The sequence below is a fragment of the Mirounga leonina genome, unplaced genomic scaffold (genome assembly GCF_011800145.1).
Source record: "Mirounga leonina isolate KUSES-001 unplaced genomic scaffold, KU_Mleo_1.0 Mir_171, whole genome shotgun sequence".
Taxonomy (NCBI): domain Eukaryota; kingdom Metazoa; phylum Chordata; class Mammalia; order Carnivora; family Phocidae; genus Mirounga; species Mirounga leonina.
In genome coordinates this window covers 179,028-196,526 of record NW_023270436.1, presented here as the reverse complement: position 1 = coordinate 196,526, position 17,499 = coordinate 179,028, and the positions used below count along the sequence as shown (strand labels likewise).

Sequence of the window (17,499 nt, the reverse complement as noted above, 5' to 3'; positions counted from 1 at the left end):
CGGGCCGGGGGCGCGTGCGGGCCGGGGGCGCGTGCGGGCCGGGGGCGGGGCGGCGGCGAGTCTGGGGGCGCTGGGCGGGTCACGTGGTTCCTGGGCCTGCGCGTCCGACGACGGAGGTCCGGGGTCGGCGCTGGCGTTCGTGGGGGCTCGGGGGCGGCTTTCCTCCGGCTCGGCGGTTGGGACGCGTGCGGGGGTCTCGCGGCAAGGACCTGGGGGTCGTGTCTGGGCGGCAGGCTCGGGGGCCTGTGGGCGCGGGCGCGCGGGCGGGCGGGGGGTCGCGGGTAGCGCGGCGGGGCGCGCGGTGAGTGGGGGGGGCGCGGCGGGGCGCCCCGCTCGTGGCCGTGGCCTCCGAGAGCTCGCCGCCGCCGGGCGTCCCTGGCTGTCCGGGGCCGCGAGCCGCGGGCGCGTGCGCCCCGGGGCCGCGCGGAGAGGGTGTGGGGTCCCGCCGTCAGGGCGACTTCCTGCGGGGCCTCCTGTCCCCCCCAGTCTGGCTTCACCCCGCTCAGCTCTGCCTGCATCAGTAGAGCTGTTTTTAAAGGCCTCGCTACTAAAGACAGAGAAACCCCAAAGCCGGAAACAAACCCCAAATAGGCTTTTGACAGCAGCGGGATGCTCGGGTCTGAAGTTCTCTCTCTCTGACTGTGGTCCACCTCTGCCGCTTCGGACGCTCCGCTCACGCTTTCAGGGTCTCACGTTTATCGCCTGGAAACGAGGGAGTGCAAAGAAATGACTTTTTTTTCCCCCCCTAGTTCTGATGCTTTTTGCTGTCATTAACGCATACTTGTTTTATTTGAGAGAGAGAACAAGCCGGGGAGGGGCAGAGCAGCAGGCTTCCCGCCGAGCAGGGAGCCCGATGAGGGGCCCGATCCCAGGACCCTGGGACCGTGACCTGAGCCGAAGGCAGACGCTTAAGGACGGAGCCACCCAGGCGCCCCTGTTTTGTTTGTTTTTAAGTAGCCTCTACAACCAGCGTGGAGCCCAGTGCGGGGTTTGAATTCACGACACTGAGATCCAGACCTGAGCCGGGATGGAGAGTCGGGCACTTAATTGGCTGAGCCATCCAGATGCCCTTCTTCCTTTTGGTTTTATCCTTAGTTTGCCCTGGTGGCATTATGTCTGGATAGGGGACTAGATGGCCCCAGCACTGGAATGTAAACAGAAACTCTGGAGGCCTTTGCCCACCCCACCCCCCGCTTTTGTTGAGGGGCTGTGACTGCAGGTCTTTGGGGACACTGAATGGGACCAGTGGCCTGGATCTGCCACTTCCTGGGTGTGTCCTCGATGTTGGGCAAGTTGCTGAACCTCTGTGCCTTATTAATTTTTGGTAATGGGTGCTGGATGCATTAAGGAAAAAAAATGTATAAAACGTCTGTCACAGTAAGTAAGTAAATGTTATTTTTTATTATTCTCTACGTTTCCCCTGAAATTCCTTCAGAACTTGATGCTAAGTGGAACTGCACGATGATGCTGATGGCTGCCCCTTCCTGCTGAAGACAAATGTGAGAGCCGTCGCAGGCAGAGCGGCTTATGCAGGAAGCTGCCGAGGTACACAAGAATAGTCCAGTTAAAGTGGGCCAATTGTACAGAGAAGGGCTTAGGCTTCCATTTGCTGAGAGGACACGTGGGAGCCATATAAAGGAGTTCAGGAGAAGACTTGTCAAAACTTCCAACTTTCAAAAACACATTTGTTTAAGTTAGAGTAAGGTTGAGCCTGCATTTTTCTGAATAACAAATACTGGAAATAATACTACCACACTGATGGCTTGTCACACTTGTTCACCTGAAATTCTGAATTCTGTGTATTTTCTATAGTAAGTATACATCATTTTTTTTTTTTTTTCTTTGAGAGGGAGTCGGGACAGAGGGAGAAGGGGAGAGAGAGTCTCAAGCAGACTCCCCGCTGAGCATGCCAAACTCAGGGCTCAATCCGAGGACCCCATATCATGACCTGAGCCGAAATCGAGAGCTGGATGCTTAACTGATTGAGCCCCCACAGGCATCTCTTAAGTCCACATCATTTGACATGACCTGATGAGTTTTCTACTTTTGATGAGTGTTCATTGGAACCCAAGTAATCTTCACTGAGTAGTGTTTGACAAGAATTACAAAGGAAATTTTAAAATCACACTGTGAATTTGGCCATCTGCTTAAGGAAATGGCTTGCGTGATAAGCATAGTTTTATTTGTCACAATGCCAGAATTTTTATTATGTGAAATGAAGTGAAAGCATAATGCAAAGCAAATGACATTTGCTGTAGGTATATTTTCCTGGTGTGTGTATGGAGGTGGGGGAGTGGTTATGTGGTTATAATTGACTTTTTTTTTAACCATGCCTAGGTTTTTAAATTTTTTAATGGTTAAATTTATTGACTTTTTCTTTTAATTATGGTTTTTGCCTTTGTATTATGTATAGGCAAATTCTCCCCCAAATTACACAAATAATCACCTATGGGGTTTTTTTTTTATCAAAAAAAATTTTTTTTAAAGATTTTATTTATTTATTTGACAGAGAATGACACAGCGAGAGAGGGAACACAGCAGGGGGAGAGGGAGAGGGAGAAACAGGCTCCCCGTGGAGCAGGGAGCCCGATGCGGGGCTCGATCCCAGGACCCTGGGATCATGACCCGAGCCGAAGGCAGATGCTTTAACGACTGAGCCACCCGGGTGCCCCTTGCCTGCTGAATTTTTACATGTTTTAACTGTTATGCTTCATTCATTTGCATATTTTATGGAGACAGTGTCGAATATTTTTAATTATTTGATTTTATAATATATGTTAATATTACATTGGCCTGTTCACATTCATTATTTTGTAATTTTTAAAAAGATTTATTTATTTGAGAGGGGGTGTGTCTATGTTGGGGGAGGGGAAGAGGGAGAGAATCTTCAAGCAGACTCCCCACTGAGTGCAGAGTGGAGCCTGACTCAGGGCTTGATCTCACTATCTTGAGGTCACAACCCGAGTCAAAATCAAGAGTCATTTGCTTAACCAACTGAGCCACCCAGGTGCCCCAATTATTTTGTATTTCCAAAAGTGTCCAAGCTATTCCTGAACCTTTTTTCTTCCAGATGAACTTTAGAATTGCTTGGGTTTTTTTTTTTTTTTTTAAAGATTTTATTTATTTATTTGCCAGAGAGAGAATGAGAGTACAAGCAAGGGGAGTGGCAGGCAAGGGAGAAGCAGACTCCCGGCTGAGCAGGGAGCCCGATGTGGGACTCGATCCCAGAACCCTGGGATCATGACCTGAGCTGAAGGCAGACGCTTAACGACTGAGCCACCCAGGAGTCCCTAGAATTGCTTATTAAAGAAAAACTTTTTGAGATTATGATTGGACTCGACTAAAGATAGAAATCATATGGGGCTAAATTACTTCACTGTGAAGTCTTCCTATCCCAGAGCAAGACCAGATTGTACATGTATGAAGCCTCTCTTTATAGTCCCCATTGGTGGTTTTAGTTTCTTTCATATGGATCTTACATGTTTTTGTCCAAGTATATTCCTACATAATTTCTGTTTTTTCTTTTAAAGTAGATTTTATTTTTTGCCTTTTTATTGTTTTATATGAGAAGGCTGGGGATATTATAGAACTATGTTTATTGACCTGGAAAGATGGTCTTTACATAGTAAGGGGAAAAATAACAAAAACAGTTTTTATTTATTTATTCATTTAAAGGTTTTATTTATTTATTTGACAGAGTGAGAGAGACAGTGAGAGAGGGAACACAGGCAGGGGGAATGGGTGAGGGAGAAGCAGGCTTCCCGCTGAGCAGGGAGCCCGATGCGGGCTCGATTCCAGGACCCTGGGATCCTAACCTGAGCCGAAGGCAGATGCTTAACGACTGAGCCACCCAGGGGTCCCCAAAAACGGTTTTTTGTTTTTTTTTTAAAGATTTATTTATTTATTTGAGAGAGCGAGAATGAGAGAGAGTACATGAGAGGGGGGAGGGTCAGAGGGAGAAGCAGACTCCCCGCCGAGCAGGGAGCCTGATGTGGGACTCGATCCCGGGACTCCAGGATCATGACCTGAGCCGAAGGCAGTCGCTTAACCAACTGAGCCACCCAGGCGCCCCCCAAAAACGTTTTTTAAATGTGACCACATACTTATATTTTTGTTAAAAATATCCAGTTTCCCCATCTCTTAAGGGTTGTCTGTGGTGTGGTAATAGAGGTACTAGTTGTTTCTTATTTAGCTTGTATACATTTCTGAATTTTATCGTCATGTTTCACTGCTGCAATAATAAGTATAGCTAATACTTGGGTAACGCTCATATGCCCCCACTGTTCTAAGATGCAGGTATTTTCACTATGTAAAGGCATCATTTCTTGTGTAACTGGGAGAAACCTCCCTATGTGTTTCTGAGCTGGTGCTGCAGTTTGAGTTGCAGAAAGGCATGAAAGGGAAGAGCTTGTTTTTTAAGTGCTGTTTTTTATTATGATTTGGGGGCAGCAGGCCGTTCATCATTTGTGTTTCTGTGGAAATACCACGGTGACTGAAAGTGTGCACAGAGATAAGAGCTAATTTGAGGATGTATGGGGTGTGTGTCTGCATAAACACACCCACGTGACATGATTTTAGTAGTAAGTGCCTTGAGCATAGCAAGAAAGAGAATTCCAATTCTGCTGCTTACCAGCTATGCAGTCACTTTAAAGATCGCTGCTTGCTTTTGGTAAGGTGAAGATTCTGTTAAATGCCTCCTCGGGTTGTCTGTGAGTGTCAAATTATAAAGTGCTTAGTATTTTCCCTTACATGAAGAAAGCATTCACATTCCTTTTATTATTTCATTTATTCCTCAGAATCCCACTGTTAAGTGGACCCAAAGGTCCACTTTATCCTCACAATTTTAGCAAGTAAAAAAATGAGGCTTAAAAGCCAAGAAAGGAGCATGATTTGGCATATGGAGTGCCATTACACAATGATTAAAGCATAATCTTTCAGAAATACATAACCTCCTTGTGTCGAACAACATAGCTTTAAACATATAATCCAGATATCAAGAGGATTACAAGGTGAAATTTACCAAACTGTAATCTTTTTTTTTTTAAAGATTTTATTTTTATTTATTTGACAGAGACAGCGAGAGCAGGAACACAAGCAGGGGGAGTGGGAGAGGGAGAAGCAGGCTTCCCGTTGAGCAGGGAGCCCGATGTGGGACTCGATCCCAGGACCCTGGGATCATGACCTGAGCTGAAGGCAGACGCTTAACGACTGAGCCACCCAGGCGCCCTCCAAACTGTACTCTTATTGGGAGATTTTAACATGCTTCCTTCAGAAGCTGATAAGAGTTGAGGGGGTTATGGATGACTTTCATAGGGAGCTAAGGCTCATAAAGATAAAGTTTGTCTGGTTTTGCCCAAAGCCATGTAGCCAGTGAAGGGAAGAGTTGATTGAAACTCAAGTCTTTTTTAATACAAATCACTTAAGCTCTCCAGAATTCCATCTGCCTAAAATAGAGTTGTGGGGCGCCTGGGTGGCTCAGTCGGTTAAGTGACTGCCTTCGGCTCAGGTCATGATCCTGGAGTCCCGGGATCGAGTCCCGCATCGGGCTCCCTGCTTGGCAGGGAGTCTGCTTCTCCCTCTGGCCCTCCCCCCTCTCATGTGCTCTCTCTCACTCTCTCTCTCACAAATAAATAAATAAAATCTTTAAAAAAAAAAATAGAGTTGTACTTCATTGCACCTGTGAAAGTGATTTATCCTGTGTCCGGAGTGAGCAGTGAATGGATATCAGAAGTACTTTATTTCTGATATTTCTTGCCAAGTCACAGACTTCTGCTCTTCTTTTGCACTATATCCTTTTCCTATCCCTGGGTAGCCCTATTTCAGTTATATAGAAACAGATGACCGTGAATGCCTGATTCCTAGCAAGAGGAGAAAAGATTTTAGGTGCAGCATGAATATACCCATCAAAGTGCATTTGTTCCTAAGTCCACGGATCCTGGTTACCCACAGATAAGCCTGCTCATGTGATGTAAGGAAGGAGCTCCTGGAGCCAGGAACCTGCTCCCGGTGTGCGAGACCCAGCCACGGCCTCCTGGCGGAGCTCCGGGACAAAAGCAGAAGAGACTTAGGGTGGAGCAGAGCTCAGAGGTGCTACTCATCTTGGAACAGAAAATGACCATGTTACAGGTGAGGTGATTGCTTCTTCTTTATTTTCCAGGGGATTAGAAGAGGTGCATACGTCTTCTAGTGAAAAAAGTATAAGTAGTTAAGAAATCAGGGGAAAGTAGCCTCAGCATAGAAGACCCAGGTTGGGACAAAATGGGAGCAGTTAGAACAGCAGTGGGGTCGGGCGCCGGCTCCCTGCACTATGGAAAATCCATGTGTAACTTTCAACTCCCCCAAAACTTAACTCCTCACAGCCTACTGTTGACCAGAAGCCTTACCGGTAACGGGTAATTAACATGTATTTTCTATGTGTATTATATACTGTGTTTTATGATAAAGCTAGAGAAAAGAAAATGTTATTAAAGTCATAAGAGAAAATACATTTATAGTACTATAACAGTATTTATTGAAAAAATCCACATGTAAGTGGACCTGCACAGTTCATACCCATGATGTTCAAGGGCCGACTTTTTAATTTTTTTTTTTTAGATTTTATTTATTTGAGAGAGAGAGAGAGCACAAGCAGGGGGAGCAGCAGGCAGAGGGAGAGAGAGAAGCAGGCTCTGCACTGAGCAGGGAGCCCACTGTGGGGCTCCATCCCAGGACCCTGGGATCGTGACCTGAGCCAAAAGCAACACTTACTCAACTGAGCCACCCAGGCGCCCCTTAAAGGGTTAACTCCATAGGACCTTGAGAAGGTCTTAAGATTTGAATTGTTTTTGTTTTTGCTTTGTTAAAGAGTATGAGCGGGGTTGGGGGGGAGGGTGGGAGGGCAGAGGGAGAGGGAAAAGAAGGAATCTTAAATAGATTCCACACCCAGCACAGAGCTCGATGGGCTCGATCCCACAATCCTGAGATCATGACCTCAGCTGAAATCAAGAGTCAGATGCTTCAACTGAGCCACCCAGGTGCCCCTGAAATTTTGTAAGCAATAGTGTCCTACATAATTAATGAATTTGAGCTACAGACTTGGTTTTCAAATTTTAGTAGTTATAATAAAGATACAAGAATGTTTCTCTGAGTTGCATTATCCAAAGGTAAAAGTGAATTAGTTCTTCATAGAAAGTAAATATTTCTTGGTCATTCTTAGATGAAGTCTTTGAATAAATGATACAGTGTGGGTAATGCCCTCAGAGAAATGTAGTAAATCCATGGGTCTTACAGTCATTTTTCATAGTTTTCCACAGAGTGTGACCCAAGGGGAAAATACCAAAGCACTTAGTAATCATAATTGCATATTTATGTACCTCTTTAATTGTGAAGCAGTATTCACATATGAAAAAGTACATAAAATGTAAAAGTACAGCATAATGAATTATTACCAACTGCATACCCATGAGGCCACCATTCAGGTCAAGAAGTAGAACATTCCCAGCCCAGGGCGCCTGGGTGGCTCAGTTGGTTAAGCGACTGCCTTCGGCTCAGGTCATGATCCTGGAGTCCCTGGATCGAGTCCCGCATCGGGCTCCCTGCTCGGCAGGGAGTCTGCTTCTCCCTCGGACCCTCCCCCCTCTCATGTGCTCTCTTTCTCATTCTCTCTGTCTCAAATAAATAAATAAAATCTTTAAAAAAAAAAAAAAAAAAGAACATTCCCAGCCCAAATGAGGCCTTTCGTGTGCCAGTCACAACCTCTCCCTCCTGACAGAGGGAACCGGGACCCCGACTTTTATAACCATTTCTGTGCTTCTCTTTCTAGTCTTACTCCTAAGTGTTCATCCTTAAACACTGCAGTTTGGTGTCATCTGCTGTAGTATATAGTGATTTATGTTTTGTTTCTTTCACTTAAAATTTGTTTATGAGATCATTGCAAGTGCAGCTTTCTGTCCCGTGAAGGCAGCTTCTTAATATCACCGAATTCAGTCAGTGTTCAGAATTCCAGTTGTCTCCTAAAACCCCAAATCGTTTGAAGTTTGGGTCAGAATCTGGGTACAGTTCATACAGTGTAATTGGTTGATCTGCCTCTCTTAAGTCCCTCTTAACCTATTGGCTCTTTTTTCCTAGCCCCATTTTTAAAAAAAAGATTTTATTTATTTGAGAGAGAGAGAGAGCAAGAGAGAGCACTGAGCTGGGAGGAGAGGAAGAAGCAGGCTTTCCACCTGAGCAGGGAGCCCGATGCGGGACTCGATCCCAGGACCCTGGGATCCTGACCTGAGCCGAAGGCAGACGCTTAACGACTGAGCCACCCAGGCGCCCCGAGGCCAGGTGATTTATTCTGTGGATTTCCCACTGTCTGGGTTTTGCTAGTGTTGCTGGCGTGTTCTGTGTCTCCTGCAGGGCATAGATGTGGAGCTGTGCTGTCCAGTACAGAAGCTGCCAGCCACATCACCTGTTTAAAATGATTAAATCTAGCCCCGAGTCACACTGGCCTCATTTCAGGTACTCAGAAGCCATGAATTAGCATAGATAAAGAATATCTCCATCTTCACAGATCTGCTCTGGAGACTTGATCAGATTCAAGTGTGACTTTTTTTGGCAAGAGTATTTCAGAGGTTTTGGTACATGGTCTTTCAGGAGGCAACTTCCATCTGCTTGTCCCTTTGTCATGCCAGCAACTTTATATGGTTGTTGCCTTGATGGATTATTTCATTAGGGGCTACAAAGTGATACCCTGCTTCTACCTGCTCTTTGTTTCCCCCCTCCACTTCTTTGTTAATTAATTAATTTTTATGTATTTTTTAAAGATTTTATTTGAGAGAGAGGGAGGGAGAGAGCACAAGCAGGGGGAGGGGCAGAGGCAGAAGCAGGCTCCCTACTGAGCAGGGACGTGGGGCTCGATCCTAGGACTGCGGGATATTGACCTGAGCCGAAGGCAGATGCTTAACTGACTGAGCCACCCAGGCACCCCTAATTAATTTATTTTTAAAAAATTATATTGGGTGCCTGGGTGGCTCAGGGTCCTGAGATCAAGCCCTGTATTGTGCTCCCTGCTCAGCGAGAGACCTACTTCTCCCTCTCCTGCTCCCCCCTGCTTGTGTTCCCTCTCTCTCTGTCAAATAAATAAATAAAATCTTGGGGCGCCTGGGTGGCTCAGATGGTTAAGCGTCTGCCTTCGGCTCAGGTCATGATCTCAGGGTCCTGGGATCGAGTCCCGCATCGGGCTCCCTGCTCAGTGCAGAGCCTGCTTCTCCCTCTCCCTCTGCCACTCCCTCTGCTTGTGCTCTTCTGTCTATCTCTCTGTCAAATAAATAAATAAAATCTTAAAAAAAACAAAAAACAAAAAACAAAAACAAAACAAAAAAATAAATAAATAAAATCTTTTAAAAAAGATTTCATTTATTTGAGAGAGAGAGAAAGCACGAGCAGGGGGAGGGGCAGAGGGAGAAGCAGACTCCCCACTGGGATGCGGGGCTCGATCCCAGGACCCCAGGATCATGACCCGAGCCGAAGGCAGACGCTTAACCAACTGAGCCACCCAGGCGCAGTATCCTACTGAGTTTTGTTATCAAGGTTATGCTTGTATCAAAAAGTTTAGGGTTGTGGAGCGCCTGGGTGGCTCAGTTGGTTAAACGACTGCCTTCGGCTCAGGTCATGATCCTGGAGTCCCGGGATCGAGTCCCGCATCGGGCTCCCTGCTCGGCAGGGAGTCTGCTTCTCCCTCTGACCCTCCTCCCTCTCATGCTCTCTGTCTCTCATTCTCTCTCTCGCAAATAAATAAAAATCTTAAAAAAAAAAAATTTAGGGTTGTGTTTTTGCTTCCATCTTCCATAGTTGTTTAGTAAAATAGGAATTATTTCTGCATTAAATGTCTACAGAATTAACTAGTAAAGCTGTTTTTTTGTGAGAAGACTTTAAGTTAGAGATTCTGTACTTCGGCTTGGCTCATCTTTAAGAGACGACCAGCTGATTAGTTTTGGTGCAGTATTCGAGAAGAATATCTATAGTTAACTAATTATCATTGTTTGTAGTATTTTAAAAATTTTCTTCATACGCAGTCCTGCCATCGGTGGCAGTTTTATCTCTTCCTTCTGATATTTGTACTTGTTCCTTGCATTTGTTGTACTGGCCAGGACCTCCAGGATGCCTGTTGCCCCCCTCCTCTCAGCCTGCCTTGTTTCTGTCTGGTGCATTCCAGGGCTCATTTATGACAACGTCTGCCGTTAGCACCACCTCTGCAAGTTAAGGACACAGCCCCCAACAAGACCGCCCTCACTTCCGTGGTCAGCTATAAGTTCTGGGGTCCCCAGGCCACCTGCATTTCTGACCAAGTGGCTACAAATTTGGGGGCTTCCCATGATCCCTTCAGGTTTGCTGGAACAGCTCACAGAACTTACAGAAGTGCTGTACATACAATTACATTTTGAGTGTAAACGACACAGATTGGAAGCAGCCAAGTGAACAGACACAGAATGAGGTCTGGGGGGTTGCGGAGGTGGAGCTTCTCTGCCCTGTCCCCATGGAACCAGGACACATCACCCTTGTGGCACGTAGCTTTGTGCTTCCCAACCAGGAAGCTAACTTAAGGTTCCAATGTCCAGTTTTCTTTTTTTTGTTTGTTTAGATTTTATTTATTTATTAGCTGGAACGGGGGTGGGGAGGAGCAGAGGCAGAGGGAGAAGCAGGCTCCCTGCTGATGGGGGCCCTGACGTGGGACTCGATCCCAGGACCCTGGGATCATGACCTGAGCCAAAGACCGACCCTTAACCCACTGAGCCACCCAGGCGCCCCTCTACAGTTTTTATTGGGGATTCATTATGTAGATGTGATTTATTGACTCACTGGCCATATGAGTGAACTCAATCTCCTCCCCTTCCTTGACGTTGGGCTCATATCATCAGACTCAGAACACCAACCCTCTAATCAAATGGTTGATCTTACCAGCCGGTGCCCATCTAGAACACTATCTAGGAGCCCACTGTGAGTCACCTTTTTTTGTGAGAAGCATAAACTCAGGAGGAGCCCGTCATGAACTATGAAAACACTCTGTCACTGGGGAAATAACAAGACTTTAACATTTTTTAAGAGAGAGAAAGAGAGAGAGAGCGTGTGCATGTGTCCTTGGCAGGGTGGGGGGCGGAGGGAGAGATAATCCTAAGCAGGCTCCACACTCAGCGAGGAACCTGACATGGGGCTTGCTTGACCTCACGACCCTGAGATCATGTCCTGAGCCGAAATCAAGAGTCAGAGGCTTTTAACCGACTGAGCCACTTGGGTGCCCTCAAATAACAAGGCTTTAAAAGCTCTGTCCCAGGAACCTGAGACAAAGACCAGACAAATTATTATGCAGTGGGTTGCCATTAGGTAACTGTGCTGTTCAATTACTTAAACGTAAGTAAAATTAAAAGGGGAACCCTCTTACAGTCTTGGTGGGAATGCAAACTGGTGCAGCCACCCTGGAGAACAGTATGGAGGTTCCTCAAATAGTTAGAAATAGAACTATCTTATGATTCAGCAATTGCACTACTAGATATTTATCCAAAGGATACAAACAGGGGCGCCTGGGTGGCTCAGTCGGTAAGCGTCTGCCTTCGGCTCAGGTCGTGATCCCAGGGTCCTGGGATTGAGCCCCGCATCGGGCTCCTTGCTCGGCGGGAAGCCTGCTTCTCCCTCTCCCACTCCCCCTGCTTGTGTTCCCTCTGTTGCTGTGTCTCTCTCTGTCAAATAAATAAATAAAAAATTAAAAAAAAAAACAAGGGATACAAACATAGTGATCTGAAAGGACACCTGCACCCCAATGTTTATAGTAGCAATGTCCACAATAGCCAAACTATGGAAATAGCCCAAGTGTCCATAGACTGATGAATGGATAAAGATGTGTGTATACACACACACACACACACACACACACACACTCTGGAACGTTGCTCAGCCATCAAAAATGAAATCGTGCCATTTGCAGCAACGTGGTTGGAACTAGGTGGTATTTTCGCTAAGCGAAATAAGTCAGAGAAAGACAATTACATGATTGCACTCGTGGAATTTAAGAAACAAAACAGATGAACATAGGGGAAGGAAAGGAAAAATAAGATAAAAACAGGGAAGCAAACCCTAAGAGACTCTTTCTTTAATTATTTTATTTTAAAATTTTTTTGAAGATTTTATTTATTTGACAGCACAAGCAGGTGGAGCAGCAGGCCGAGGGAGAAGCAGACTCCCCACTGAGCAGGGAGCCCGATGCGGGACTCGATCCCAGGACTCTGGAATCATGACCTGAGCTGAAGGCAGACGCTTCAGTAACTGAACCACCCGGTGCCCCCCATAAGAGACCCTTAACTCTAGGGAACAAACGGTTGCTGGGGGGGAGGTGGGTGGGTGGATAGGATAATATAATTGGGTGATGGGCATGAAGGAGGGCACTTGATGTAATGAGTGCTAGGTGTTACACGTAACTGATGAATCACTAAATTCTGCTCCTGAAACTAGTAATACAGTATATGCTAACTGAATTTAAATTAAAAATAAAATCCTTTCCTAGTCACCTTTGAAGTATTCAGTAGATGTTTGTGGCTAATGGCTACCTTGTTGGATGGTGCAGATACAGAACATGTAAGTCATCACAAAAAATTCTTTTGGACAATGTCCTTCTTGTCCTCTGAGAGCGAGTATTCAGAATTTCATCATTAAGTATGATGTAGCTGTAGATGTTTGTAGATTATGATTACAAGTTCTATTACTAGTTGACAGTATTTTACAATGAAGACATTTTCATCATATGCCTTTTCCACATCTGTTGAAATAATGGTTTTTCTCCCTTATTCTGTTAATATGATTTATTGATTTCTGAATGCTAACCCCATCTTGCACTGCACGTCACATTATGCTGTTTTTATACATGGCTTGATTCAACTTGCTAATTTTTTGTTAGGAATTTTGATTCTGTTAGAGTTATTTGCCCGTGATGTTCATTTATTATGTTTTTGTTTGGTTTGGTCTGCTGGCCTTATACAGCCAGTTGAGAAGTTTGCACTCAGGAGGAATTTCTGTGAGGTTATTTTATTTATTCCTTAAATGATTGGAAGAATTTACCTCTGGAGCCACCTAGACTTGGGGTTTTCTTTGAAGGAAGGTTTTAAATTGTGGAGGTCAGTGTCTTTAACATTTACAGAATTAATTCAGACTTTTATCTTGTGTCATTTTCGAGTGCATTGTTTGAATATCTCTTTTACCTAAGTTGTCAGATACATTGGTATATCTTTACTACTTTCACGTTATCCTTTTTAACAGCTTTTCTGAACTGTGACTTCAGTAGGGTCTACCCAGTTTACGTGTGTAAGTCAGTGATTTTTCTGGTAATTTTATGTTGTGTTTACCATCATTCCAGCTTTAGAAGTTCTGCTTCATCCGCAGGGGACCTGGTGATTTTGCAGTCAGTCCCTGTTTCCACCCGCAGTGGAGGCAACCACTGGTTTCCTTACTCTCATTTCACATCAGTGGGTTTGTATAATGTGGGTCCTTCCGTGTCTGGCTTCTCTCATCAGCGTAGGGTTTTGAAGTCCATCCATATTTTGGCACATGTCAGAAATTCATTCTTTTTACTAGTGTTCCATTCTGTGGGTGTTCCCTGTCTTTTTACACGTTCACCACTTGCTGGGCATCTGGATTATAAACACATCCCGGTGGTTGTAAGTCCTCTCGTGGGGCAATCGTGTACATGGTTCATATGAATATAGGTTTTCCTTTCTCTTGGGAACATGCCTGAGCGTGTCCTTGCTGCATTGTCTGGTAAAATTATATTTAACCTTTTTAAGAAACTGCCACAGTCCCGTAGTGTCAGAACCATGTTATATCGTTGTTCAGTTCCAGTTTCTCCACATCTTTTCCAACACTTGTTATCGTCTGTCTTGTTGATTATCAGCATGCTGGTGAGTGTCACGTGGTTTCTCATTGTGGTCTTAATTTGCTTTTCCTTAATAATTAGTGATGTTGGTCACTGTTTCATTGCTGCTTATTAGCCATTCCTAAGTCTTCTTTGATAGAATGTATTAAAATAGTCTACCAGTTTTTATTTTTATTTCAAAAAATTTTAAAGTAGGCTCCTCGCCCAACGTGGAGCTTGAATGCTTGACCCTGAGATCAGGCATCATCTGCTCCACTGTCTGAGCCAGTCAGGCATGTGCTGCCTACTTTTTAACTGTTTGTTTGTTTGTTTTTTGTAAGAGGTTTTCCTTTAAGTTCTGAGTCTTTTTTGTTGTTGTTTTTTTGTTTTTTAATCAGAAATAGGATTTGCAAATAATTTTTCCTGTCTGTGGCTTACCATTTCATTTTTCATTTGTGTGGTTTGAAGTGCAGCAGTGTTAAATTTTGTGTTGCTCCTTGGAAAGGCATGTGGAAACCACCACTGTCTGGGTGCTCTCCTGTTGCAGCCCGGTGGGCCTACTGAAGACCCCAGCAGGAGATGCACAAACATACCTCAAAGAATGCAAGAGGAGACGAGCATGTGTCATATTTGCAGGGATTCTTAACTCTTGCACCGCTGAGTTACCTGCTGGTGCTCTTTGCACTAGTTAACCCTTTCACAGCAGGTCTCTTACCCTGAAGGCGCTTAGGTTTTTTTCATAAGAGAAAATGTTCTTATTTCACAGTTATTCCTGATGAATATTTAAGTTGGCTACAAAATCCTTTCCTTTCAGCACTTTTAAAATGTCCTACTTTCTTCTGGCCTCTATGCTTCTGAATAAGAGATCTGCAGTCATTTGAATTGCTTTCCCTGTAAGTGACGTGACTTCTTTCTTTGTATTCTGTCCCGTTTGATCATGGCATGTTTGGTTGTGGCTTTCTTCATGTTTATCCAGGGGGGGTTCACTGAGTTTCCTGAATCTGCCAACTTATGCCTTTTGCCACGTTTAGGGAGTGTGTAGCTGTCATTTGCTTTGTCCGCCACGTTCCTGCTTTTCTCTTCCTGGGACTCCCGGGACATGCATTTGGTGTTGTCTGGCAGTGTCCTGAGCCCTGAGTGTCTGAAGCGCATTTTTAAGTCTTTTTTTCTCTCATTTGCTCAAAATGGGTCTTCAGGTTCGCTGGCTCTTAAAGTGTATGAGGTGCTGTTTAGGTCAGGCTTTGTATTTTCTGATGGTATTCTGGATTTTTTAGAGTGCGTGTTTTCTGGTCCTCTCAGGAGGCTTTGGGACAGAATCCATCATGACCTAAAATCCAGAACCCTTTCTGAGACCTAGATTTGGTTATGTCACTCCCATTCCATGAAATCATGGCTAGCTGTTGGCAGCAAGAAAGTGTCTAGCTCAGGGGCGCCTGGGTGGCTCAGTCGGTTGGACATCTGACTCTTGATTTCGGCTCAGGTCCTGATCTCAGGGTTGTGAGATTGAGCCCCGTGTCAGGCTCTGTGCTCAGTGGGGAGTCGGCTTGAGATTCTCTCTCTCTCTGCCCATCCCCCCCCAAGCTCGCTCGCTCTCAAATCTTTAATTAAAAAAAGAAAGAAAAACTGTCTAGTTCGTTTAAGTACAGTAGGCCCCACCTCCCATGTGGCCTTTAATCGCTGCCTTGCACCCTGTGATCTTGTCTAACAAACTGTTTGCACCTCCTGAATGCTAGCAGTTTTGGGGTCTCATTGGAGCTGTTGGCTCCCAGAATGTCTTTGCATCCCCATTTTTGTGGAAAGCACTGCTAATTTCCTAAAATCCATCTCAAGCTTTACCTCTTGCAAAGAGCCTAAGCTGATGCTCAAATTGATCGTTTTTTTTTTTTTAAAGATTTTATTTATTTAACAGAGAGAGACACAGCGAGAGAGGGAACACAAGCAGGGGGAGTGGGAGAGGGAGAAGCAGGCTTCCCGCCGAGCAGGGAGCCCGATGCGGGGCTCGATCCCAGGACCCTGGGATCATGACCTGAGCTGAAGGCAGACGCTTAACAACTGAGCCACCCAGGTGCCCCAGAAAACAAAATCTTTTTTTTTTTTTTAAAGATTTTATTTATTTATTTGACAGAGAGAGACACAGCGAGAGAGGGACACAAGCAAGGGGAGTGGGAGAGGGAGAAGCAGGCTTCCCGCTGAGCAGGGAGCCCGATGTGGGACTCGATCCCAGAACCCTGGGATCATGACCCGAGCGGAAAGCAGACGCTCAACAACTGAGCCACCAGGCGCCCCAAACTGATCGCTTGGACCCACATTGTGCCCTCCTTTCATTTCTGCCTCTGCTGTTATAATAGCTTATTTTGTGAATACGTGTGTGTGTTTGCCGCCCTCTGCAAGGCTGTGCAGCTTTTTAGGGTGTTGTTTTGCTCTCTTTCTTTTGATACCACTTTTCTGGTGCCATAGTTGAGGTTCAGTACACATTTTGTTGGTGGTTCAGAAGATTTAAAATTGCCAATTCCAGTTGTCAGGTATTGTATGAATGGAGGGATGGAAGAGTGCATTGTGGCACTTTATCCCAGAGACATAATGCGAAGGAGACCATCGTCATTCTCTGCACCTTGGTGTGATGAGAATGATGTGCTCAAGCTCCAGTCCTCCCTTCCCACGTCACACAGTGATTGTTGCTTCAGATTCACTGGGACTGTGCTCTTACAGGACACATTCTCGTTTGAAGATTTATCTGTGGACTTCACCCAAAAGGAATGGCAGCTCCTGGACCCCAGTCAGAAGGACTTGTACAAGGATGTCATGTTGGAGAACTACAGTAGCCTCGTGTCTCTGGGTAAGGCAGCTCCCCGAGGACCACCGGTGGGGCCCAGCACCTTACTTTTTGAGTTGCTGAGAGCTCTGTGGCTTCTGAAATCTCTAATGGTTTTGGACCTGAATTCAGGGGATTGAAAGTTCCCTGCACTATGACAGTAGGGAAGGCGTCTACATCTCATCTTCAAATAACGAAGACTTATTTTCGTTGTGCGGCTCTGAAACCTACCAGGATGGTGGTCTTGGTAGTGGGCAACACCTAATGCAAGGAACTTACTGTATTTCACATACTGTTCACATGTGGACTTATTTACAGAGCAGTTTTGTGTGGCAGGTTTAAGTAACTCTCCCAGGGACTGACAGCTGGTAGATGAAAAGGCCTGGATTTGAACCCAGGCAGACTGGCTCCAGAGCCTCTGAAGAGTGTAATGGTTTTGGATTTGGATTATAGAAGTCAAAGATTTTTATTTTTTATTTTTATTTTTTTTTAGATTTTATTTATTTATTTGACACAGAAAGAGACAGCGAGAGAGGGAACACAGCAGGGGGAGTGGGAGAGGGAGAAGCAGGCCTCCAGCTGAGCAGGGAGCCCGATGCAGGGCTCGATCCCAGGACCCTGGGATCATGACCCGAGCCGAAGGCAGACGCTTAACGACTGAGCCATCCAGGCGCCCCAGAAGTCAAAGATTTTTAGACCCCATTAGCCACCAGGGAGACCGTTGCCTTTGAGAATTACTTACTCCGTTGATACACCAGTGAGTAGCTTCACTGTCCGCCTGATGCCAGACTTTGCTCATTCTTCAGAGGCCCTAAAGCCCAAGCAGTCG

At 45.4% G+C, this 17,499-nt stretch overlaps 2 protein-coding genes across 6 annotated transcripts in view; both read left to right on the top strand.

The window, feature by feature from the left end:
- The window catches only part of ZNF26 (zinc finger protein 26), a 29,411-nt gene extending 27,920 nt beyond the window's left edge, over window positions 1-1,491 (top strand). Inside the window, exon 4 of the mRNA XM_035016753.1 lies at window positions 1,436-1,491. Within this exon, the coding sequence (XP_034872644.1) occupies window positions 1,436-1,491 (56 nt within the window). The remainder of the gene's footprint in view (window positions 1-1,435) is intronic.
- Window positions 958-17,499, top strand: part of ZNF84 (zinc finger protein 84) — a 28,242-nt gene continuing 11,700 nt past the window's right edge. For 3 of the 5 annotated variants that reach the window (XM_035016734.1, XM_035016730.1, XM_035016733.1), the window contains exon 1: window positions 16,078-16,694. In XM_035016734.1, coding sequence (XP_034872625.1) covers window positions 16,388-16,694 — 307 coding nt within the window. In that variant the 5' untranslated portion in view covers window positions 16,078-16,387. Of the gene's footprint in view, window positions 1,546-5,949; window positions 6,127-16,077; window positions 16,695-17,499 lie in introns of those variants that run through there. The other 2 variants (XM_035016731.1, XM_035016732.1) reach the window with 2 other exon arrangements.